Source organism: Pholis gunnellus (assembly GCF_910591455.1).
Source record: "Pholis gunnellus genome assembly, chromosome: 17".
In the NCBI taxonomy this organism is placed as follows: Eukaryota; Metazoa; Chordata; class Actinopteri; order Perciformes; family Pholidae; genus Pholis; species Pholis gunnellus.
In genome coordinates, this window is record NC_136544.1 from 19,945,717 (window position 1) to 19,972,234 (window position 26,518).

Genomic DNA, 26,518 nt, shown 5'->3' on the forward strand with positions numbered 1-26,518 from the left:
AGTGAGGATTAGACAAAGGAAAGACATCGGTGTTTGGGCTAAAAAATAGCCACACAGTTTAGGAAAAACACCACTAATGTCAGGTTAAGGTAACACAACCACACTTTGAGACACACGGTGTCAAACACCGATCTTGTGTTTGAAAGTCCTGTGTTCGTTGGACCCGTCCACCTTCCCTCCCTCCCATAATAAGTTGTCTTTTTGTTATTCTGTTCATCAAGTGGTATACCGGTTTTATTTTCTCATATAATATTAATGTTTCATATACAACAGCCCTCCGTGCAGGGAATCCATTGAGAGGGGACCAATTATTAACAGCGTATCCTTCTGAGTCATGGTTTTAACTTTTGTAATGCAACAACTCTTTAACGAGGAGTGTACATTTAAAAATGTAAACCTCCAAAACGACAGTATCTCTGACCGTTGCATTGTCCCGTGGATGCGTTTCATTCGTTAGTCCACCAAGAAAAAGGAGCACAGTTGACTTTCTATTGTTCTCATCCTGAGAGACACCAAAAATAAAGACGTTTTGTGTCCCTGTACTCGAAACCAATAGATTGCCTTTTGTGATTATTTCACAACTTGCCATGATAGAATGCAGATACTTGTACTATCATGTGTTTTCATGACATACTCGAATCTAAAATCCTTCCTACGTCTACAGTATTTTATCTACAGACATATTAGATATGAAAAAAAACAACAACTGCATGGAGCGGATTTCCTTTTTTTCTTCTTCCCTAATTTATTCATCATCTGTATGATTGATCGTTGTCGTCACTGCTGTCGTCAAGATTGTCGCCATTATCATCACCATCCTCATTGTCAGCCATCATCGCTAGTAAGATGCAGAATGATACTCTTTTTCTGAGCTTCTCACCACATCTCGTTCGCAAATGAAACCGGCCCATCTGTCATCGCGGTGTGGACCTTCAGTCATGTGATAACAGGTGGTCGTTAAAGGGGATCGAACACGGTCCTTGCCTTCAGATGTAATATCTATCTTTGAAGCAACAGGACACTCCTTTACAGACAACCCGCTTGAGGAAAAGCCAGTATGAACGTGTGCTGTGAATCTTAACATTATTCAGAATCATTGTGAAGATAGTAAAGCTTCCAAAAAACGCTTCGGAACACTTTTTCAGACCTTTTTTGGGGGGAAAAGTGTCTGAAACGATGCACAAGACATCAAGAACATGCCCAATGCTGGAAAGGTACAGCCATAAAAAAAACATGAAGTCTTGTATAAAAATCATGTAGCTTCAACAAGGAGCTGAAACAAGATGAAATGGAATATATTTGATACTTTCAGACAGCGGGGAAAAAGATGGTTTTAACGCCTGTAAAGCTACTGAAGGGGAAACTTTATGTACTCCAGTATATGATAAGGTGTCAAGCAGTGATGTCATTTCTTCTTTCAGCCGATCACATGCTCTCTGCCTCTTGCTCAACAGTTGTCATTGGGCTACTTTTTACGTAAATGTGTAGGTCAAAATTGTTTTGGGCTACATGTGATTATCTTTACATTCATCAGTAAAGATGAATGTAAAGATAACTTCAATGTAGTTAAATGTTACAGAGCACAGTGCGTATAATCACCTTGCCCTCTGGGGCGACATGAAACCCCTCTGCCATAAAAGTAATAACAGCAGACGTTGGTCAAACTGCATTCACCTTGATCAAATAGCACTCCGGCCGGCTAAGACAAATAAATCTTGGCAGTGGTTTTTAGTCTGGACACCAGATGGATGAGCTTTGACACGCCGGATACTAACTGAGTGAATGAGGACGGCGGAGTTGAGGCAATGACAGCAAAGTATTTGAAAGTCAATTTGATATGGTTTCCTTTCGCTGTCAAATTACCTGCCTGGGATGTTTTAATGTGGTCATTTTCACCATCTGGTACAACCAGATTTACCAGATTCAAACACATTTGTGAATACGATTAAACCTCCATCCAAAAATACTGGACCTTAATAATAACTGTGTCTCTCTTCTCCTTGTAATGCCTTTGTGGAGATGAAGATGGTTGATGTTGGATGAAACAAGAAGACGTGTCCGATTCTCAGTCTTTGGAGGAACGTGAAGGATAAAGGCTTGTTTTTGGTCAGATGTTTGAATTCTGCAATCAAACGCGAGATTTTGAGAATCAAGTGGAAGTTAAAGAATGAAGTTAAAGAACATTTTAGGTGTATGTCAGAATTCTGAAAATAAAATCTAAGGGTCAATAACATTTTACATACTTTTCTGAGACTAGAACTTTAGAGGATATTTGTATGTTAAAGTAAAATTCTGTTGGTAAAATGGGTTCATTACAGTTGATAATATTAAAGTCAAATTTCAGATCAAAGTCAGAATAAAGTCATGATTCACAGAGTTAAAGGTCCAGTGTAACATTTAGTGTGATCTATTGGCTGAAATGGAATATAATATTATTAATTATGATAATTAAAAATGATAATTATTATAATCATCTAAAAATAAGAGTCATGTTACGGTTATCCTAATGAGCTGTTTCAATCTACAGAGGGAGCCGGTCCTCTAAACAGAAGCCGCCGTATTTCTACAGTAGCCCAGAACGGACAAACCAAACACTGGCTCTAGATTGGGCCAATTCGAGTTTTTGAAATTTGACATTTGTAAATAAATGTTTCTATAAACATAAACTGTAAAAACAAGTCAATAGTAAAGGTGCTAAATTCGAAAGTCAGAGCATATTGCCTCCACATGGCTCTCAACATGGCGACGGCTGAAGAGTACACTTTAGCATTATCAGCTCTTTAAATACACAACAGCTATTTGCTGCTATAATAATGCTCTGGATATTGTGTAGAGAATCTTTAAAGTCAAATTTCAGGAAAAAACTAATTTCTGACAAAAGTCTGAATTTTGTGTTTTATATAACAACTTATAGCTCTTTACATACATCCAGTAATAACTCATTTTACTTTATTAAAAGTCAGAATGACAAAATTCCCATTTGGCATCAGACCTTTTTGAAGCAACTCAATCCTTTCCCCCTCCCCCTCAGCACTTGCATGCATGGCATTTGATTTATAATTCTAAAGTAAACCAGCTCGGGCAGGTTTTCACATTTCCCTGAACACACACACACACACACACACACACACACACACACACACACACACACACACACACACACACACCAGAGGACGTGATTGGTGACTTGTGAGTGGATCCAGCTTGTGTGCGCACTGATGCGTAAATGTACACCAACAGCAGCGCCTCGCCTCTTGCAGACAACTTCTACACTGTTATCTTTCTGTTTCTTTTTTTTTCTTCCTCCTCCGCGAGTTATCGAGCGAAGCATATGACCAAAAACAGGGGGAGGGAGGGGGGAGAGATGAGAAATGATGCCGATTGACAATTAACTGAGGTACCTGAATTGGTGACGTGTGTGGAAGGGTGACGAGAGAGAAAGAGAGAGAGAGAGAGGGAGGCGGGCCGGAGAGGAGAGAGAGGTCTTACCTCTTGTCTTGCTGAGGCTCTTTGATTCAGTGGCAGTGGCTGAGACAACCCCGTTACCGGCCACCGTTTACCCGGTAAGTACTGCTCATCTTCTGTCTTTTTTTTACGAGTTCATTTATTCTCAAACGAAAGAAATATAGAAGTTAAAGCTCCGTTTCCACAAGTCGGATAAAATAAAGTTCATGCGTAATATAGAGGCGAATGAGGCAAAGAAGAACGCTGCACGGTGGCATTTTTCCTTCTTGTGCCATTAAGGAACACGACTTGTGTCTGTTCTCGAGTTAAATAACCCGTGTTTGTGTTTGAAGAGAAATGAAAATCACAAAAAGATCGAACCTTTTTTACTTTTTGATGCTGAAGCGCTCCAAACATCCAAATGGAAACTTGGGCGCTGTCCGTGGTGCTGAAAGTGTTCGCAGGTCTAAAAATATCTAGTTTCACCCCAATTATCGATCCCAATCCGTCTTTCAAACCTGCGTATTGATAAGGTTTCTCAGGGATACTTGGCCATGACATGAAGTCATTTATTACCGACTAAATCCCTCTGTACATGCCTCTCTTCTCCACAGCGTAACTACGAGCTTCAATCATACGCATGGTGAAGGTTTCCGTGGAGGACATCGCGTCTTCATCTCGTCTCTGCAGACGAAATTAAAAAAAGCTGAACTTTTATAAGAAAACCCGATTCACGCTGGACGACAGCAAAGTCAGAAGATGCTTTGCGTGTCCGATGAGCGCAACATCTGCCAGTCAAAGTCCGTCAGTGAGAGCTTGGCACACAAAAAGGAGTAGCCTACCTGCGATGAAGAAACCCGCAAGAAGCTCCACGCGGTAAGAAGTGGAAGAGAGACACTGAGAGGGAAAGATCAGACGGAAGAGCGTGGCGGCCAAAGAACAAACACCAGCGCGTCCTCAAATGATGGGGATAAAGCATCTTCTGCTTCTTTTGATTTACTTAGACCCGCTGAATGTCCTGTGCGCCGCCGCCACCACCAACAAAAAGAGCAAAAACCCGCCGAGGAGGAACCCAAAGGTGAAGGAGGTCAACGGCAGCACCACCGCGGTCCCGCTGGCCGTTGCCGTCCCGGGGAAGATCACCCAGGTCCAGGCTCCCACGGTCCAGCACGACACCTGCCTGGGCTACTACGACGTGAGCGGGCAGTACGACAAGGAGTTCAGCTGCAACAACACCGACCACCGCTTCTGTTGCGGCAGCTGCTTCCTGCGCTTCTGCTGCGCGGACCGGGGAAAGCGGCTGGAGCAGAAGAGCTGCACCAACTACAACACACCGGACTGGATCAAGACCCAGCCGCCGTCGCCGGCGCCGACAGGTGACACGTACGACCCGGAACTGGACCAGACCAACACCACGGTGTACATCACCTGCGGGGTCGTGGCGCTCGTCATCGCCATTGGGATTTCTGTTAAAGTTGCCTATGATAAAGCCACAAAGCCCCCTCAGGAAATGAACGTGCACAGGTAAGTCTGTCCTTGTTTTTTTTTTCATAGATGATGAAAAATATGAAAAAGCATGACAACATGTCTATAGAGCATAGATTTCTGTATGTGAGCCTTAAAGGGACAGTTAGTATAGTTCCTACATGAAACTCACAACAAGGTTTGTGGAACCGGCTTATGATTTCTGGAAAGAGACATTGCTGTTGAGTTTTTCAAATACATATCTTTCAAGCCGAGTGTTAAGTAGTCCCATCATATTGAAGAGAAGGCAGACATCTATACGGCTGATATCTCCAACCAACTCAAAAGATTGATGAATAGCACTGCAGGTAAGAGCGAACATGCATCTATGATTATGGGGTGGACTCTGCCTTTAACGGGGATAAACCCACCTTGTATTCCTGGATCTTTGTGTGAAGTGGTCACTGCATTGCTTCTCATTTTAGCAAGAAAACATATTGAATTGATCTTCAGTTTTCCCAAAGTCAGACTGAACCGTAGAGAAATACTGTCACGTGACGCTGCAGGTGTTAAGCTAAACTCATTTTTCTGTGTAGAATTCTGACCGACACGACTCATCTGACTTACAGCGGCCTACTTAACTCGCAGGCTCAATATCACGAGATCAAACAAGCCCACGACCTTTAACACAGTGCCATTACACTCCTCCCGAGAGCTTCCCGTTCACAAAAAAAAGAAATCAAGATTTTATAGCTTTCTGTGGTACACATGCCATTCTGTGTCAATCTCAGGAGGGGGAGCGGCTGGTGTTCGGCGTCCGTTCAACCCCAGAGGGATAAAAGTAAATGCCACTGAAAGCCATTATGATCATGTTCATCCTGATGGGAGTGGTCTCTTCTACAATGACTGTATGTTTAAATCCTCAAGGCACCAGCAGTGCTCACTGAATTGCTCGATGAGCGTTAAGGCAACCCACATACCCATCCTATGGCAATATATATTATATATATATATATAAAAATATATATATATATATATATATCATAGAGCCTCGTCGGTTTTGAATGAAGTCTGTCTCAATAGATTTACACTAAATCTCCTCTGTGGCCCCAAAAAACAGATTTTGTGAAGCTTAGTTATATATCTGTCAAGTTATTGACAGTAACATATGCAAACAACTCCATAACTGATTTATGATCAGAATGTGGCTCCATTCTGATTGGTGCGCAGAAGTACGTGACATCATCCTTTTCCCACTGATCCCCACCCACTTTAAACTTAATGAACATAATGCATTAGGGGCCTTTAAAAGTGGACGAATCCTGTAACTACAGTCAGAACGATTCGACGATTAATTGGTCGCCAGAACATTTTTTTCAAAAACCATTTCGATGATTGATTAGTTGTCATTCTTTAACTCAAAAGGCCACACATCTGACCGTCCTCTCAAAAATGAAGACTTGATGCTTTTCCTTGTGTTTTTTTATTGTAAACTGAATATCTTTGTGTTTTTAGACGGCTGACCGGACAAAACAAGCAATTTAGAGATGTCAGCGTGAGCTGTGTAGGCGTCCTTTATGTGCAGCTTTCTTATAGACCAGGTGATTAAATCAATAATAAAAGAATAATCATTGGTTGCAGCTCAACTAGTTCAACGTCTGGCATAGACTTAAGGTTATAGTGTATTTTGTGGAAAAGGTTTTTAAACTCTGGTTTCCTCCCACAGTTCATTCAGTCTCTCTATGGCATAACAAGCTTTATACATGTCCAGGCTGCCTTTTATGTGATGCATGCTGGGATACTCTCCAGCCCCACTGAAGCAGGTGTTGAAAATCTATTAAAAAAAAAGGATAAATGGGTTTTTAATTGAGGTTGGATCTGACTACAATTGCATGTTTTCCACCCACTGATTTAGAAAAAAAAAAAAATCACTGAGTCATCGCTCTTATCCAAGAGTCACTTGAGTCACCTGCCATTAAGCAGAGGCCATTCTGGACGGAGCAGAGGAGGACGTATTGCGTTGACTGAACAATATGATATATATAAATATATATCATATATAATTAAGCATTGTTATATGAAACTTTGACACCTGCTGCTTTGAAAATGTCAAAGAGGATTACTCAGCTTTCTGAGAAACACAGTGAGAAGTTATTTTTGATAAAAAATAAATCAAAATTCCATCCCTGTCAACACAAAGGAGCTCTGTCATAGATTAAATTCAAGCTCCACTGATTGCTCTAAGTGTCGTCTGAAACGTTGGCACAGTCGGCTTTTTAATATCCAGATGGACTCGTGAGACTTTACAATACAGTATTTCATTTAAAACAACAAAAAAAGAACAAAACAAAGCTCATGACGCAGCACTTTTTCCATCTCTGCTCGGAGAAAACAAAGAGATGGTGAAGTTTGTGTCTCCGTACTGTGCTTCCATCCTCGCCGCGGGGCGTACTTTCAAGTGGATCTGCTTAATGCCACCACTCCAGTGTGAGCAGGAGCCATGAGAGTGGAGAGAGAGAGGTCGATTAAATGAGGAGGCATGGCTTGCTGGGTGCTCAATGGTGTTATTTTGTATTTTTTATGATTTGTTTATTTTCACCGACCATTTGGCACAGAGCTGCTGTCGTAATGATGTCTGCTGGAATAGAGCTCGGAGGCTGGCAGCAGACATTCACGACGACAGCCGTGACCAAAAAGAAGTAGTGGAACATGGGATTAGCTATATATTTGGCTCGGGCCTGCTGCTGAAAAGTGGATGCTTCTCTAATGCCGTTTCGTCTCTTACCTCTGCGACTGAAGGAGGACTGTGAGCAGAATACTGAGCTGTTGGCAGACCTTTGCCGTATGGTCTGTGACCTTCACCGAAACACAATAAATGCAGAGTGAGAGCTAAAGCCAGTGGTTTGAACAGGCTGTATTGATCACATTCTGCAGGCTAAACCGAGAGGCAATGCATGCCGGCGAGGTGGTGAGAATGAAAGACTGAGAAACTGAGTTGAAAGGAAAGACGACTGAATGGGAAAAAAAATAGCTGCAGGTGACTGAAAGTTCAATGCAAAAGGGACAGAAAAGCTCAACGTCTGTATGAGAAGTCTGTATGACTTTAGCTCAGATTGCAGAGCGATGGCGAAGATACGTTCTAGACGTCATTACATAGTTTGTCCACAAGAGAACGATGACATTTGTGTTTGTGCTTTTGAGTGGATGGATCACTCTGTTGGCCTCATCGTAAAATGACGATGCTGGTGGTCTTCTGTATTTGGGTACGATAAACAAATCCCACGGAAAGAACAAAACCAACAATGTGTGAGTGTGTCTCTCCCTCAGACTCAATCCCATAGGTTCCTACTGGAGATCTAAAGCGTTACAATTTGATTTTATGTTTAGCTTTTTCCTGAAATAATTAGGCACTGTTGTTTTTAGCTTAAACAAACAGGAAGAACAAGCGTTGTATGTGGCATTGAGTCAAAGGAACATGTCACCCAGTGCAACGGTGATGCTCATCGATACGTTTTTAATAGTGTTTGCACAACAATGGAGCTCTATGGCACCGAGGAAGAAGATGCATCCGACTTTGGAAACACTCAATACCTGTTAGAAGGGTCAACTCATTGCTGGCTTTGGTCTTTGTTGATAATGTGAAAACTGTTTCAGGTACTTTAGCACCGTTCTGTCCTTTAGCTCTCAGAGGACAGAACGTTATGTTGTCACAGCAGACTTCAGTTTCTCTGTAAATCAGTTCCATTGTGGCGTTCCCCAGGGGCCCGTTCTTGGCCCACTGCTGTTTTCAGCTTACATGCTTTTCGACAAAATCGGTTTTAGGATAAAAATGTGTAAAAACAGACAAAGATTGGCTGTATTGTTGACAGACGTTTTGAACTCCCGAATATCGATATTAGTATAAACCCCCAAAATGCAGTATTGACCATGCAGGCTCTGTTGGGATTATTAACAGTCACGGCGTGTCTGACAAATATGTCTGCAGTTTCCATGCAACTTGAAAACAATCAAAAGTGTCTTTTACTCTTTTGGTTTTGTTTCCCTGGCAAAATGTTTCTCATTAAAACACTCAAAGTCCGGCCTGTTCTGCAAACTGTTGTAGCTCCTGCTGCACACGACATAGCAGCCAACTGGGACAGTGCAAAATCAGGTCGCCTCTGTCTGCGAAAAAGAAAACGGCTAAAGTGTTCTCATCCTGGATGGGAAACGCTATTAATATACTTTATACCTCCCAAAGTCACCGAGTTATAGAAAAGTGGAATATGTGGTTGCTTTAGGTTGACATTGACACACTTAAATGGTCCTTTCATTTCCTTTTTAAGGAGAAACGCGGAGCCGGCGCTCCGTCTCACAGGCTGACACTCTTCCACCAAAAGTTGGAAATGGTGTTGGTGATATATTGCTTTTATTTCGTGACTTCAAAGAAGAGACACTGACTTCTAACTCCTCGTGTATATGTGCCTTGAGCTCGAGTCCGGCGAGCATAATAGCACCGGTCTGTACCTTGTGTTCAGCGCTATTGAAAATCTAACTCCCTTGTGGCTCTGGGTGTAATTAGGATTTCCTCTCTGCCTTGTCCCCCCGTACCTCTATGATTCAAATTGGAGCTGCAGCTAAATAAATTAGGAAGACCTTCAGGGGGATGACGAGGAGAAAAAGGAAAAAAAAAAGAAAAATGTTGGTAATTGCTCTTTTCTCATTTGTGTGATTTCTTTGCAGAGCCCTGGCAGACATTCTGAGGCAACAGGGACCAGTTCCAATATCTCAGTATGAACATGAAAACATTGCAGCGATTGATGGATCACCCAAAGACGAGACGCCGGTCAGAACCTCGAAGAACCATTACACGCCCGTTCACACCAAGGCATCAAACCACGGTGGGTGACACTGCTCTGCTTTTACACAGATCAATAGCTCCGACTCTGAGCTTCTTCCAGGCCAAATGATTTCTCTTATAGCTTCCACTACATGTCCATTTAAAAAGAATCCAGCTTTATGTTATTATGATGGGAAAGCTTAAGTATCGTAAAGAAAGACCCCGTTCGCTTTCCCTAATCTGCCACAACATTCTTTGATTGACACCCACTGAAATAGATGGACCTTGAATCTTAAGCTTTTCTGCCTCAATCTTCCTAAAGACGAAACACATAAGGAAACATACAGAGAATTAAATGCAAGGCCCTGGCTCCTTACGCTGCGGTTCCCATAAGCCTACTCAGCATTGGCTCAAAATTTGAGATGCAAATTATCATCTTCTCGCGGGAGACGCAAGCTTTTTGTCCGGAGATAATTCTGTCGTGCGACGCCGTTCCTCCTACTTTCATCCGGTCGGTCTCCAGATCCCTGCTCCAGGGATCAGCTCGTTAGCTAAGTGCCCTAGTATGGTGTCCCAGATTCAACAGTGTTGTGTTTCACTCTGGTGTCACGCTGCCTCCACCCTCCTCTCCACCGTCGCCGCCGCCACCACCACATGTGTCAGAAGAGACTGTACTCAACTGCAGGACGTGAGCAACGTTCCTGCAGCATTTTGAATATGTTCTTGTTCTACCAAAGACAAGTTGATTACTCCACGTTTGGTCACCGATCCGGTTTTAAATAATCTTCTGTTTGTATTATGTCTGCGATATTTAAAGTGTCATCTTTTTTATATAAATCAGGTCTGCTTCTCCGCTGAAAACCGCTGATGATTTTGAGAGTTTGCTTTTCAGCATTGTAACCAAACCCTTGAGTTTATTTTTAACAAACCACGATGTATTCATCAAGGTGAAAGGTCCGCTTTGCCCGAATCCATCACTCTGTCATACAATAGCAATTTAGCCTTCAATATACAGTATTAATGGGATTTATTAAGAAAGTCCAGGAATCGAGAAAGTCCCTGTTTGTTTGCAATAAACCGAAGAAGTAAAAGAAGAGTCGGTAGCAGAGAAGGAAACCCACCAAGGCTGAACATACAAAAGGAGCCACCATGAATGGATTATCCCAGACCTCCTGGTCCACCGATCACTTTAAGTCGGTGTTAATTTAAGTAATTGCAAATTTGTTTGATAATCCTGCATGCACCACTAAAGCACGTTATGAATTAAGATGATATGCAACACCTGCGGTAATACTTGCTGTAAAGGTCCCATCGTGTAGGTGAGTTTTGGGGTCGAAATGATTTTGAAAGCTGACACTGAGATGAAACTGTGCGTCTTAGTAAAAACATTGTGCTCAATCATCATATTCTACAGACTTAAGGAAACATCCTTGTTGGGTATAGATCAACGCAAAAATGATACGTCAATGCTCTTCAATGAAAATGAGAATAATGCCATAAATCATTCAATATCGCAGCTGCAAAATCAGTCACCATTGGGTATTTTTCAAGATCATTCAACCCGAGTCAGCATTTCTGGGAAAGGCAAATGCAGAAACATCAAAGCATTGAATGTTGAATCTAAATTCCATCCCCTCCGAATCATCCTCATCAAACCTTGTACTAAAGACATTTATTGCATTTCTCTGTCCAGTGTTGATTTACTGATACTGGCTCGTGTTTCTGAAGCGCTGTGTTATTTCTATCAGCAGTCTAAACTTCATATCTGAGCAGATATACAGAGACCAACGGGCTTTATTATTCAAACGTTTCACGTGGCCATTTAGATTTTTGTTAATAGTACATTGACCGTCTCGAATCGTATTCATTAAACGTGATGTATTGCTCATTGTAGGCTCCAGTGCCTTGAGCGTAAGCACATATCTGTGATTCACAAAGCCACGCGTTGTTTAGTATGAAGCGCCCACAGAAAAGATGTCTTGATGGTCCGACCTGTGTCATATCGGGCCCGCTGCTGTCTGCTGTGTGAGCGGGACGTGACACTGTGTTCGGCTGAGTGCTTTTGAAGGGAGGGGTGTCCGAGCAGAGATGGAGGCACTCCGGGGAAGACGTGACTCAGATTTATGACAAATTCACGACAGCGATGTGAATTTAAAACAGAAGATGGCTCCGTTGTTTTTTCAGTGTGGAAATGATCAAAGCTCATTATATTTTCATGGCGGATTGTGGATGTTGTTAAAGCCGTTGTTTTAGTAGATTTTAGTGTTACTACTGACATTCTCCAGGATGAACTCTTGAGCGCCAGAACATCCCGTCACCACTAAAGTGCAGTATGCAAATGTCAATACGCACTTGTAATCAGGTATGAAATATGTAAATCTGACTGCAAACATTAGTCAGTTTAACATGTTGTCAAGTTCTCACTTCTTTAAATGGCCGTTTGAGGGTTAAATATTGGGTTTAGGGTTAAAGTTAGACTCCAGTTTAAGGTTGTCAAAGCAACAATTATAAGGAGTTACAATATGCAGATGATGTGTCTGTTTATTGTAAAAGCAGAATATAAATGAGGCAGAAAGTCAGACTTTTTGTTTAAATGCATACTTTATTGTACAGTATCACAGCTTGATTTATACCTTTTTATTTGGTTTTCAGCTACATACATGACACGCTGCTGGCCACACTTAGTTTCCAGCACTGATTTATGGAGCTGGGCAAGTCTCTCCATTTATCACATCACTGCCCTACAAATACTTCAGAATAAAAGCCTTGTGTTAAATATTCAAAGGATTCTGTCCACATACAAATGGTAGACGGCTTCTGTTTGTCAAACGAAACTGTAAGTGATGAAATTAGTATTTTGTCTTTGACATATTCTACCGATGAAGACATTACAATTGCAATAATGTTGATGGTACGATGTCAATATTCTGTTAAAAGATCATGTTCAGTGGACTTTGTAGTACGGACTTGTTGTAACTGAAGACATGAAGGTTAATTCAAGATTTCACACCTTCAGTATTTACTTTCCCTTTTGAGGTTTTCAATGAATAGAAAGGTTCGGTAAGTAAAAGGGTTAAAAAGAAACACATTTCCAATCAATATTGCATGTTCAACCCATTTGTGAGTTCACCACACTGGAAACAGCGGAACGAGTTCTCCTTTCATGATGTTTCCCACTGAGTTGAGAAAATGTTTAATTCTACACATCTGGTTTCTAAGAAGTCCTTCTGAGGGAGGCCAGCAGCTCCAGAGACTCTGAGGTCTGAAACATCTCCTGAGTGAAGAGGATGATGGAGGGTTTGTTTTTAAGTAGCAGCATTAAGGAGGATAAATAATTGCTGTTGTCAGAAGTTGGCGTCCTGTATAGTGTGTAACTTATTCCCTCTTTTAAATCCTTATTACTGCTTTTATTTGCCCTCAGTGATAAAAAGGTGTCCTTAAAATAATAATTCAACAAAGACACTTTTATGGCATTTCCTCCAAATAGGAAAGTATTAACCTAGAGGGGGGGGGGGAGAATAAAGAGACGCTAATGACAATGCAATGGTGGATATCTGAAAACATCAGCGATATATGATGTGAACTTCTCCCGCTCGATGTTCCAGAAGAGTTATTACACCGAGACAAGATGCTGAGGAAGTCTGTGTCTGGATGGTACTTCAGGACTGTCCTTGAGTGGGCATTAGCACTTCAATGTCCCAGAGTTCTGTTCTCTCTTTTTGTTTTCTGCTCTAAAGTTTCTATGGTGCTGTAAAAAAAAAAAAAAAAATAGGCGACAAACGTCTTCCACACTTTGCAGACAGAGAATGGACTCATCTCCGGAGGACGCTCACAGCAGACGGGTTCATTTGGGGTTTTAAAACCCTGCAGAAGTTTGACTTCTGACACGAGACAAACTTCAGAATGATATTTGGAAAGAATGTCGTCGTGTTGCTGATGATAGTGAGTCCGGGTGCCTCAGTCTTCCTGTAAAGTCACGATTACAGACAAGTTATTAGGAGTTTATTAAAAGGTAGAAAAGTCGCTGTTTGAAATGTACCTCGGTTTTGGGGTCTCAGCAGAGACAATAATAATAATTAAACTAATAAAGTCATTTCTTTATGGACTTGGCTTCATACATGGATGCAGTTTTATATTGAAACAGGAAAGTAACTTCCCCAAGTAGGAAGACCACTTCGTCTCAAATATTATTGCTACTTTAGCATTAAAGAGAACAGTTTTACATTCTGTACAGGAGGATGCATTGCAAACATTTCTTCCCGTTGGTCGGAGCCAGGCTTGTTTTTTTTGAAAACCTATTCGTGATTTGTCAAAAACAAAATATGTGTAATTGGAAACGTAATTTCACAATGCAGTTTGGTTGTACGGACTGGATTTGTGCAAAAACAAATGATTTCAACAGTCTGGATGTTTTATACAACCATTCCGTCTTCCAATGAACACGAGGAAATGTGGTTGACAGCTGAGTTAGCAGACCTTAAGTTAACAGTAAAGTGATTGAGGATTAACCCACGTTACATGACCCCCTTTGACATGAACTGGTGTGCAGAAATGTGCACACTTGAGTCACTCATTTGAAAACTGTTAATTTTCCTCTAAAGGCCAAGTCAAATGTCAAAAAAGTGAAATTTACAAACTTGTAAATTTCACTTTTATCCAGAGATTTGAGTTTTTATCTCTGAAATAAAACACTTCGCCCTTCATTTATAAATGTGTGATGAAAACTTTAATAGAATGGTTAATTCCCCAACAGAAAAGGTTAGATCTGTCCTCATTATGCCGTGTCGATAAGGCAATTTTGTGGAACATTTCCGGAGATAATAAGGGGCTATAGTATAGGTTTGTATTATAGGTTTGTACTGCCACATGGGAGCAATTCATATATCACAGGCAGCGTCTCCAGCTTCCTGATTTCAGCTCCGCGGTGTCTCCTTGGAGCATATAGAGGTTATGAATCATCGGCATTTCCCCCTGGGAGACATCAGACACATGTATACACTACTGTATCATCGGCATAGACACAACAGTGTGCGGTTAAAAAATCACAAGATGCAGGGAAATATACGTTTATTCTTTTTCTTCTCATATTTGCAGGATTTCTTCCGAGGTCCCACATTAACACAGCGTGCGTCAGTAAACCAGTTAATATTCTTCCTCTGGGTTTGATGAAAAGAAACAAAACGAGCCGCGGCGCTCGGGCTCAAGTGCCAAACCTCGGTGTGATGAAGACCGGGCCTAAAGGTCCCCAGGTGTTTCTTTTCATTATGATAATTTGAAATGCTGTTCGATATCGGCTTCCCGAGGCCCAAAGGTCTGAGTGATGTTATTGGCTTTGAAGTGGTTCTCTTGGAGAAAGAGGCATTTAACTGTTCACCAGTTAATGTGGGGAGGGAGCGAGGATAGAGAGGGGAGGTTTGATAAACTACGTTTTTTTTGTCTGTATGTTTTCTGTTCTTTTTTGCTGTTTTCGTCGACACTACATTCTTTTATTTCTCCTCAAGACTTGTCTGGGATTGACAGGACAATTGAAAGTTGTCGGGGTGCTGGCAGGCACCTCGTCTTGCTGCTTTGTGTTCAGGCCAGACTCTCAATTACAGCACTGGTGCGAAGGAGAGTTAACAGTGATGTGGTACAAATTGCATTACGGAGTGGTCTTTTAACACAGGGGAAATCCAACAAGGGTGTATACCTGAGGTGTGTGCTATCCTCGGAGGAGGGTAAACATTAATCCCTTCTAAAATCAAGGTTATCCAACTCCCATCATCGTGCCTCTAAGAAGCCAAAAGCATTGCAGTTTCATTTTTCAATTAAATGTAATATTTCACTCAGTGTGGAGAAAGCCCCGAGCCCTGCAGCCTCCATCTTTAAGCAATATTGACAAGCTGGTGATCCGTCCCTAGAGTTGGTTTCATCAGTTATGCCATTTTAGCCCCGTTTAGTATTCCTGTCATCTACGGCTAGTCTGTTGTAAAATGGCAGATATTTCTGGGGAAATTGAATAGAGACACTCGTCAGCATTGAGACCCACGAAACGGCCCACGATCGATGGATCTGCTCGTGGGAACGACGTGCTGTGAAATCCATCTCATCACGACACAGTCGCTACAGTGAAACATTGGCATTGTACGTGTCTGCAAACCAAAGTACGCTTCATATAAAAGATTTCTGCACATTTGCATCAACGTTATAGTGTTTTAACAGCTTGTGGTGCATTAGCCATTCTTAAGCGTTGACCCACCGTTAAAGCGGCGCATGTCACAGCATTTTAAACTCAGTGACTGGATGTGTCTGATGTGCTGAAATGCACCTTGGGAGTTGTATTCAACATCTGGGAGTAAAACGGCCCACAACAGAGAAAATTCAAAGAATTTCAAAGCTTTCTGATGAACTAGCGCCGACATGTTTCTACTCCGTTGCTAGCTCGTTAGCTTTTAGCTCGCTAGCTAAAGTAGGTCAGTATCCAGCCCCTGCTGTTATTCTAGCAACACCTATTTCACAAGGATGGATTTCACTGCACCACATTCTGACGTGACCTTTGGGCAAAGAGAACACCAAGCCCCACTTTTTGCTGAAATATTAAATTTCCCACAATTGTTTATCCCACCAGGGCACTATGGGAAAGAGAACCTGCGCGGCGGAGGCCAAGACATGCACAACTTCATCTCTTCTGGGTTCGTGACACTCGGACGAGGCCACTTGAAAGGTAAAGTCCGTCCTCATTAAGTGGTTTTCTCTCTTCACGGGATCCTGAAGTTCAGAATAACAATCATTTCGCTCACAGAGCCACTGTGACATGCTGTCGTTCTCTTTCTGCCAAATAATAAAAGTGACTGTGACTTTTGTTTCGGCTCAGCGGAAGTTGGACATGACAATACATAATGGCTTGAAGTGACATCTTGCAAAAGTCCACACAAACATTTATTATCTGTGATTAAATCCACACTTCCACTGACAAACTAACACTTCCCGCCAGTGTGAACGCAGCATGGCACAGTAGTAGATTTCCCCGGCTATTGTCCTCCTTTGGAGTTTTAATGAATCCGAAGCAGTGTTGGAGCGAGGATGAGCTGTAAACAAGCGGCCCGTTGTTGTTGTGTTTGTTTGTTTTTTACAGCGCAGCACTCTATAGACGAGTCGGGGCAGATGTCCTGGCAGGGCGATATGGACATCCCTCTCTCCTACGGTACGTTCCACAAATGTTCCTCTTTCTGCCGGAGAACCGGCTCTCTGTTCACACCCGATAGGAAAAGTCACTCACACTTCAACACACACACACAGCGACCAGCCGAGTGCCCTTGGCTGATAAGCACAGAGCAGTCATTTGGTGCCAGAAGTCGTAATATATATTTTTTTATTTTTTCCTGTTGGTGGTTTTGTGAGCCAAAATGTTTCCGCTGGTGGTTGTTTGAATGAATGCCATACAGTTTATCTACATGGCTGTTATGAAGTAACCGTGTTAACCTTGACAGCTGATAAACTCTTCTTAGGTGTCTGCAAGGTAAGTGAATGTTTGATTTAAACACTCAACTTGAAGCACTTAGCTTGCCAGCATTTATTCATTTGTGGTGGTTTTGCTCTGTATCAACAACAGTATCAACTTGATGTATATTTCCTTGATGATATTTGAGCTTAAATCGTGTCTGCTCAGCCCCGTGTGACCGGGCAGTGCATGGTGTACCGTCTGTTGTAGGAGTCGTCACGGTTTGAAATCATTTTATTAAATCTGAATACATGAGCCGATTTATCCAAATGCTGGAGGTCCTGATTCACAGCTATTGGCTGTATATAGGAAGTGGACATAGTCAATGTGATGTCACCCATCGGTTTGTGGACTTCTGGTTTAGAAGCCTGGAGTTCTGCATTTCGGCTGTTGCCATCTTGGTTTTTGGGTGCCGCCATCTTGTTTTTTTGCAACCAGAAGAGACATGCAAGGGTGGAGCTAAGTACAACCGAACTCTAACAAGACATGTCTAGGCGGGCAAAGTGTTACGATTAACTTTCATGAAGTGAAAACGCACTGTGAAAGGGTTCAAGTCGATTAAACGAAAACACAGACAACTCCCACAACACCGTGGTAATGACCTGTCAATCACTGTGTAGCCCCGCCCCTAAAGCATCCCCTGCTTTATGGTCTGTGTGACTCTAAATGGACCATCATTTACTAAATGAACATCATGCTGTATTGAAGAAGACTTGAAACTAGAGATTGAGACCATAAACTCATGTTTACAATGTTTACTGAGGTAATAAATCAAGAGAGAAGTAGAGTCATTTTCTCATAGACTTCTATACAACCAGAGGAGTCGCCCCCTGGTGGACATTAGAGAGAATGCAGGTTTAAGACCCTTAAAACTGAAGGCTGCTGTCTGATCCCAACTCATACACTGATGAGCTTGTATTATCGTTATAATATGAATTAATGTTTTCAACAACATAAATGATCAGGACACGTTTTGATTCTTCACACACTTCATAAACCCGCCATCCACCTGCAATTGAAGTGATAAAAACAAATCTTTCTGACTGGTTTTGACTTCTCTCGGGTCTCTTATTGGTAAAAATAGATGCTTGTCATGTTTGTGTAGCTCCTCCATGGGTCTGTTTCAGATCAGGTCCAATAGTTTCTAAAGTTAATGTACTGTTGCGGCTGTAAGTGAAATATATATCCAGAGAATGCTGTGCCAAAAAGTGTTTCTCCTCAAGAGGAGTATTTTATTGAGCCGATGATTGTAACCCGACAGCTTTATTTTAGAGTCTCTGTGATTTACAGCGGCGATCGCTGCGAGGAGAAGTTTTGCAGTCGGAATGGGTTTGCTAGATCACAAAATATGTCTGGTGTTGCTGAAAAGGTAAAAAGCCTTTCTTCAACTTGCTCCGTGAGTTTTTATCCATCATGTAACTTCAGTAGTTTTACAGAAGCATCTCAAACTGACCAAACTCAGCTCTTCTTAAGATTCTCCGAAGCCTCTACTCCCCAACGTTTAGTTGCATTGACTCGTGTGTCGGCTTTGTTGCTATATTCTATATATTCTATAACCTTCTAACACACACAAACTGCATATGTCCACCTCAAGACACCAAATAAGTGTGTTCTTCATTAATTATTTGATGAAGACTTCTGAAAAATCTGCTTAAATTTGGATGAAATGAAAAGATTTTGACTCTAAGATTTATTTTGCTATTTTTCAATGTGATTGAAAGTTTATAACCAGTTTAATTGAGGACCAAACAAAACAAAACCATGCATCAAGAAGAGGAGGATGCATAATTAACTTTGTTTAATTACCTATTTCTCAAGCTGTTAAGTGGCCCTTTGAGACCGTTATTAGGCAAATCTGAGGACACCTATCTTCCTAAAAATACCCGCTTTGCTGATGATGAATTGACTGACATTTGCTGCTGGTGACATGTTAAAATGACTCAACCATGAAGATAAATGACTATCACACGCTGAAGAAAGGCAAAACTGTATTTCATCCCCCTGCACACAACATTTAAACTGAAAAAAACCCAGAAATACAGACAGAAACTCTTCTCGTACTCGCCGGATTAATCTCAAGAATTAAAATAAACAGAATTCCCCATTTTCAAAAGCAGCAAGGAAGACCAGTCGATGACTCGGCTGTGGTGAGATTTGGGTCACAACGCGTATCTTCGTGAGGACTGAATGGTGTTCAAACGGCCTCGAGCAAAGACAAATATTTCAAAAAGGCGCCCGAGGCAGCGACCCTCTTCCTCTGACTGTGCCCGTCAGCCTCTCGCTGCACCTATTAAGGGACACGCTTTAGCGGCCCGATGGAGACGGCTGTCACTTCAAAGCGGAGGTCCTGTTGGCCTCCGTCGTACGTGTCTTAGTTTAACAGCTGGCCCCCACACACACACACACACACACACACACACACACACCTCCTGTTAGGGTGGAAGCAGACTGACAGATGTGCACCGTGTCACCGCTGACTGAATCCAACGCTGCTGTACAGACGCCTCGCGTCTCCTGTGGATAACGTCTATATCTGCACAGGTCGTGTGACTCACCTGCACTCTCTCCAGGTCCGTCGCTCTGCTTTTATGTGAAGAGCAGGAAACTGGTTTAACTGCTGGATGATTGATTAAATGTCTTTCAGTACTAGACTAGTATTAGTACTTTGTTCCTTCTTTACTTATTTTTTTCTCTTCTGCTCTCCTGTTCTTCCTTCATTCCTTTCAAAATATTTCCCACTGACGACATTTATCTGACGGCCGACGACTTCTATTTCAGGCCGTTCCTTCTTTCTTGTTCCATCTTTCTTTGCTTCCTCCCCTCTTTCATTCATTTACTTCCTACCATCCTTTCCTTCCTTCGCGTCCTCTCCTTTCTTTGCTTCATCACCTTCTTGCACGGTTCCTTCTTTTTTTTCCTTACACACTTTCCTTATTTCGGCTATACATTCCATCCTTTTTCCTTCCTTCCTTACTCTCTATCTTCCCTTCATTTCATCCTTGATCCCTACTGGGGTTTTTTTTTTTACAGCAAAACCAGATTAAACTGTGAATAAATCAGCACTTTAATTTGGTGCAGAAGTGCATTTTACGTCTGACATTTGTTGATTAAATATTAGAATTCATGACCTGGATTTGTAAAAGGGTATTTCCATATTGTGGCACATGTACTTACATAAAAAGCTTTGAGTAGCAGCTTGTTCTGTCTGCTCCTATTTGCATTTCAGAGGTTCGGGCGCTTTAGACAAACAAAACGTTTGCAATAGTTCCTTTTAAAATCCAGTTTTCGAAGACAAAGCACGTCTGAGCGCGAGCGGCTCTGACCTCAAACTCAACTGCGTGTGTAACATTTCGTTGTTTGCGTGGGAGCGTCGTAGTGAAAGAGGAAAGAGCACAAACAGTACTGATTCAAACGCACGTCAGGAGGTAACAAGCCGCTAAGCAAAGCTCCAAGTAATGTCATTAATATTCATGCATCCGTGAGATAACACACGACACTGCGAGCTTTGCAAACACCGCTGTTCCACCTGCTACAGTGTGTGAGGCCTTGGCAGAGAATATATACGTCTGATACCGGTGAGTGTTGGGGGGACGGCGGTGCGTTCGCCGGCCCCGGCTGTCCCTCCATGTTTTCCCTGTGATGGATTGTCTGTCGTGACGCTCTGGACCACAGCGATGTATTCTGAAGGCGAGCGGCTGTCTCGCAGGAGACCTTCAAACGGAATGAGACTCCTAAAGCTGAATGAGAAAACTGATCCAAAGCGGCTTGAGATGCTTGAGATTCATATCTCGCCGACTGATTTGGGGAAGAAAGGAAGAACACAAACCTCTGCATGTTAAGCATCTTTTACCCGGGACCGAGATTTTATCCTTGAGGTCAACCAAGAGGTTTTAGAAACAGAGCCAAACCCTCATATGAACTTACAGGAACTAGTTTTTAAAAAGCATGTTTTACAGATAGACGATAAGAAGTGGACGTTTTCATAAGTCTCTGGTGTCGACCTGTCAATCACTGTAGCCCCGCCCAAAAACATCCCCTGCTTTATGGTCTGTGTGACTCTAAATGGACCATCATGTACTAAATGAACATCATGCTGTATTGAAGAAGACTTGAAACTAGAGATTGAGACCATAAACTCATGTTTACAATGTTTACTGAGGTAATAAATCAAGAGAGAAGTAGAGTCATTTTCTCATAGACTTCTATACGACCAGAGGAGTCGCCCCCTGGTGGACATTAGAGAGAATGCAGCTTTAAGACATGAAGCGTTGGCTTCACTCGGCAGGACCGAAGTTTGCTGGTTGGTATTACACCATTCCAGTCAACACGGTGACTGGAATGCATGTCTTTTTTTTATAAATGCTTAATTTAGAGAGAACTTACTTAACTTAACCTAACTAAGGGGCGAAGTGGAGAGCAGGGCCGTCCTGCAATCAGAGGATCTGCGGTTCGATCCCCGGCTCTGGCTCCGCTATAGTTGCATGTCCATGTGTCCTTGAGCAAGACACTTAACCCCAACAAATTAAAATCTAAAAACCTTAAAAAGGTGTTCAGACATAACGCAGAGGAAAGCCAACCCTCACATTTGAGAAGTTGATATTGTGATTTAGTTGATTAAGGAAAAGATTTTTTAACGTCCGAGGTTACACGATCCCGTTGTGTGCATTTAGCGAACATCTTCCCAGATAAGTTGTGCACAAACATCCTCAAGGCGTATTCATCTCCCCCTCGCCTTCTCCGCCTGTGGCATCCACTGATGTGCATCCTGCTTAATTACTTTTTCACGAGTTGCTCCCTGTTTTCGTCCTGAAGGAATTGGTTCCCCCCCCCCCCCTCATCCCAAATCACTTAAGGTGACCTTGCCTTTTTTGGGACGCGTTGCTGCAGTGCTCCCACCTCCCCGCGCTGTAATCCCTGCAGGCCGACAGTGCGTCTGTTCACGGCTGCGTAGCTGAGCGCGAGTGCAAATGGAGGGAGAGTCACTTATACGTCCTCATACGTCCTCCCGTCTTTAAAGCCAGTGGCTCTGAGCTCGAGCAGGGGGTAACTGAAAACTTTCAACTTGGAGGGTCGCAGATCGATAAACCAATGCAATGCGACGTCATCAGAACGCTGCACACTCATGTTTACCGACCAGACCGTGGCGCTTTCCATCGATTCAAAGACATCGAACAGCAGTGAATCAAGCCTTTTTCTCTGGATCGAGAGCTCGCTCACTGCTGCTGCACTCTAAAGTTTCAGCTTCATCACATGTGTGCCGACGCAGAAGCGTCTGGATACGCTAACGCGAGGCTCACTTCCTGTTGATAAGATGTAACTATTTCCAATATCTGTTCACGGTTCTTTCATTGTCTTGCTCAAATTGTAGTTAGTGTTTTGGTCTTTCTGTTGATGGGGTTGGCTGTGGCTCAGGAGGTAGATAGACACACTTTATTTCAGACTCAGGGTCCAGTAGAGCATGTAGTGCACTAATCTCTGGGTTTAAAGTTCGATCCCTGGCTCCTGGGCTGGACACCGATCCTTCAGAATCCCGATGGATGAGCAACCTGCCATCAGTGTGTGTGAAAAGGTTACAGACCATTTGTGATGTCTGTTAAGTATAGAAAAGCTCTAATAATGTGAGATTTTTTTGCTTGATTAAAAGCCGCTGAATGAGCACTGAGCACAGCTCAGGAGAAACAAGTCTTCAAGCCTCTCGATTCCAGGACAGGAAGTTGTGTGCGAACACTGCAGCTATCGGAGGACTTCTACAGTTGTGTGGAACTTGGCTGAATGAACGTAGACGAACTCGGCGACGCTGAGACCAAACCGGCTCATGAAGTCAGGAGATTGTTAGAGCGGTGTCCTATTTAACAGCCCATTGTCCTGAGTAAAAACATTGCTGTTCCTGTTCACATTACTGCTGCACCACATAAAACACCAAAGAAAAAGCAGCTTTGTGTCTCGAGTCGATCAAAGCGTCCACACATGGCTCTGAGACTCGAGGCGTCAGACTGAGTGAACCAGCAGTGAAAGCTTTTCCCCCTCAGCCTGCTGTCACCGAACTGTGAACTTTTCATCCCGGTGATCCGTGTGACAGGTGGAAGCTCGTCACGGCCCACGCTGGGCCCGGTGTGAAGCCAGACTCACATAAATCTAGTAAAAGCTGCGCATTTTGGCCAAACGGCATCACTTTCGACTCTCGGAGTGCAGAAAGATTTTCTCTCTAAAAATGCTGAAAAACAAGCAGGAGAGACTGAAATTGTCACATTCGTTCCTGAAGATTTAAGAGAAAAGGTGACTTCAAAGTTAAATGAACCACTTTTTGTGCCTCTGTACAAAGAAATCAATGTATATTTATTCCAAACACTACTTGGTGGATTTGCATAAAGTTTTTGGGCAATCATGGGATGACATTTACATAAAAGAAGCCATTAGAAGCTTTGGTCTCTAAACTAGCAGCATTGCCCCAAACCTCGCCAACATTTATCCAGAAACCGCTTAAACAGTGAATTAAGTTTCCTCTGACAAACAACTTCATGAATAAATGCATCCGTTCTTTTAAGTAATGAAATACAGGCCACAGTCATTCTCAGTGAATCAGGAATCAGAAGGTCGTGTTGATGCAGGACTTATCGATACTCCTGAAGAGCATCCTATATATTAATATGAATATTTGTACAAAAATAAATGTCAAAATATATGAAAGATTACATTTACAAAGAATGAGAATGATGTTCAGTCTTCTGGCAGCTGTTCTAGTCTCAGTTTTAAATAAATAGTCACATTTAAGTTACTTTTGTCCCACATGTAAAGTTTTAGTTGACGACTGAAAACGTTGTGGTCAAGATTTAGTCAACGAAAAGTTAATTACATTTTAGTCAAGTCTCCTAATCTTGTCAGCTATTTCTTACATAAGTCTTAGTCCGATGTGTCAAATGCTCTTTTTCATCAAGCCAAAACAATAATTTTGTCATTTGAATCAAACTTATTTCCATCAGATGTTATCTTATTACCTTCTGAAACAGGTTGAGTGATTAATTTATTCATTTTAGTCTTTATAACAGTAAGTGTTCAATGACATCTGTGCCGTATCAGGACATCAACACCTCTTTCTTCCACTTGTAAACACCTGTGCACACCTGCACAGGTGTTTTCAGTTGTTGTGGCTGATTGGAGGTCTTTTGGTTCACAAATAGTGGAAACAGCTGTGAGGGTGAACCGCCACTTTGCTTAAAAACACAACATTTACTGTACAGCAGCATGCTTTAAACATGGACATATCATCTCGTTGGGCTTCCACTTAAAATGTATATTCATATACTGAGAGACAAAGAAAAGTGTTTGTATAAACACAAGAACTGAGACAAACGAGGTTAAACACCTAAAAAAAGTTGGATTTCAACCACTTACATTATTTCCATCTATTTTTGAAGCTGATCACCTACAATCATTGTGGACACATTGATATGTTTTATGCTTTATCTATCAGAGGTTGAACATACATTAGTTTTTAGTTTGATATAAATAAAAAGTTCAACCCGATCTGTGAAAATCCATGAAAACGCAAACCCCTCGCTCTGTCGCCGGGCAGTTTCCAGGCAGCATCGAGCCTCTGATTGGTCTTTATCAGGTCATTTGAAGTCAGCGCAGCGTTCGCCCGGAGTGGGTAATTTCCGCTTCCCTTTTCAATGAGCGTGATTCGGAGCAGCGGGGAGACCGTCCTCTCGCGGCGCACGGATCCGCGGCCGCCAAATGCACAATATGAATTGATTCCTCTCCTTATCTCGCCTGTCCATTAAATAGGAGGCTAATGAACCTGATTGGGTTGGTTAGATGAAACTCACACTCTTGAGAATCCCACAAGCCTTCGTACCACACGGCCGAGAGTGAACACTGAGATTCATACATCGCGTCGTGACACAAACACACACACACACACACACGCACACACACACTTAACACCTCTTCTGATCCAGCCGCTCCTCATGCATTATGTAGTGCGTGTTTGTACACTGAAATCACATCTGAAGAGCTGACCGGACGGAACGTCAACCGGCGCTATCGCACATTAAAGCACCACTAGCCCTCACCAAACATTCTTTATCTCAAATTGGAAATAAATATCTCGTCCTCCTTCCATTTTCCTATCAAGGCTACCACATATAGTATCCCTATATATATATATATGTTTGTGTCAGGCATTTCAGAATACATTAGCATATTCCAGTGAATTCAAATATCAGCTTCGGTTGTTGGGGAATGTGATTTGAATCTTCGTAGAATGTGTATTTTCGAGATCACTCGTCGGTCTGGACGGTAGAGAAGCAAATTCATCGCGAAAGCATTTATTTAACATCCAAATGTTTGTATTTTGCACAAGCGGGTTGGTGTGGAGGAAAGGAAGCACGAAGGAGAACTGTTTGTGAGAGGGCGAGAGATGTTATGAACTGGCAGACCACAGGCTGGATGCAGAAGTGGACGTAGTGTTGACGTCACTCATCGGTTCATGGAAACCGTTTTGAGGACTCAAGTTGTTTTTTTGGAGCCAGAAGAGACCAGATAAGAGAGAATGCACTTATTAATTAAAAATCCATGCCTCCAGTTTGCCTCTAAATCTATTACGACTGTGATATTATATCTATACATCAATAAGCATTAGTTCACCTGCTCACCTCAGACAGTGTGAACGAGTCAGCCTCCACTTTCACATCCTTCCCTCTGAAGCCTGCGAGGCTGCGCCACCGTGAAACGCTATTAGCCGTATAACAAAACTTCCAAATTGAATGCGGCGGCGGCGGTGAGAAAGCCCTACACGACACGTGGAATCCTGTTAGGAGGCAGATTAGCTTTATCTGCGCCGCACCTGTCGACATCTATTATGAGAGGAGGGCGAGGACAGAGGCAGAGTCGGACACGGAAGTGCGTCCGTCAGCACAGTCGCCACAACCAAATACCAATACTTTAAAAGAGGACGGCTTGTATTGGTATGCAAAGGATTAGGTCCGATACAGTAAGCAGAGCGAGCCTGAGGCAGCGTTGTTTTATCACAGGGGAAAGGATTCTTTCTTTACAATGAGGACGGATTGCATTCAAACCACAAAGCTGCCAGGAGGAGAGAATAATTCCCGAAAAGAAGCTGACACCCAAGGACGAAAAGAAAAGAAAAGAAAAGAAAAGAAAAGAAAAGAAAAGAAAAGAAAAGGCCTTGGAGTGGCGAGAAGAGGCTGAGTGTTAATGGCTGCGTTGTGAAGGACAATCTCCTCATTTGGAAAACAAAGGAGAGCTCAATATCAGAACGCTTAGAGTCGCCTCGACGCAGAAGCATTTGATTC

General features: G+C 42.4%; 1 protein-coding gene across 1 annotated transcript in view; it reads left to right on the plus strand.

The window, feature by feature from the left end:
• Nucleotides 1–4,405: 4,405 nt before the first annotated feature.
• Nucleotides 4,406–26,518, plus strand: part of LOC306709334 (shisa family member 6) — a gene marked incomplete at both ends in the record, with an annotated part of 63,242 nt that continues 41,129 nt past the window's right edge. Inside the window, 4 exons of the mRNA XM_079177417.1 lie at nucleotides 4,406–4,968; nucleotides 9,628–9,785; nucleotides 16,332–16,427; nucleotides 16,839–16,907. Coding sequence (XP_079033543.1) covers nucleotides 4,406–4,968; nucleotides 9,628–9,785; nucleotides 16,332–16,427; nucleotides 16,839–16,907 — 886 coding nt within the window. The remainder of the gene's footprint in view (nucleotides 4,969–9,627; nucleotides 9,786–16,331; nucleotides 16,428–16,838; nucleotides 16,908–26,518) is intronic.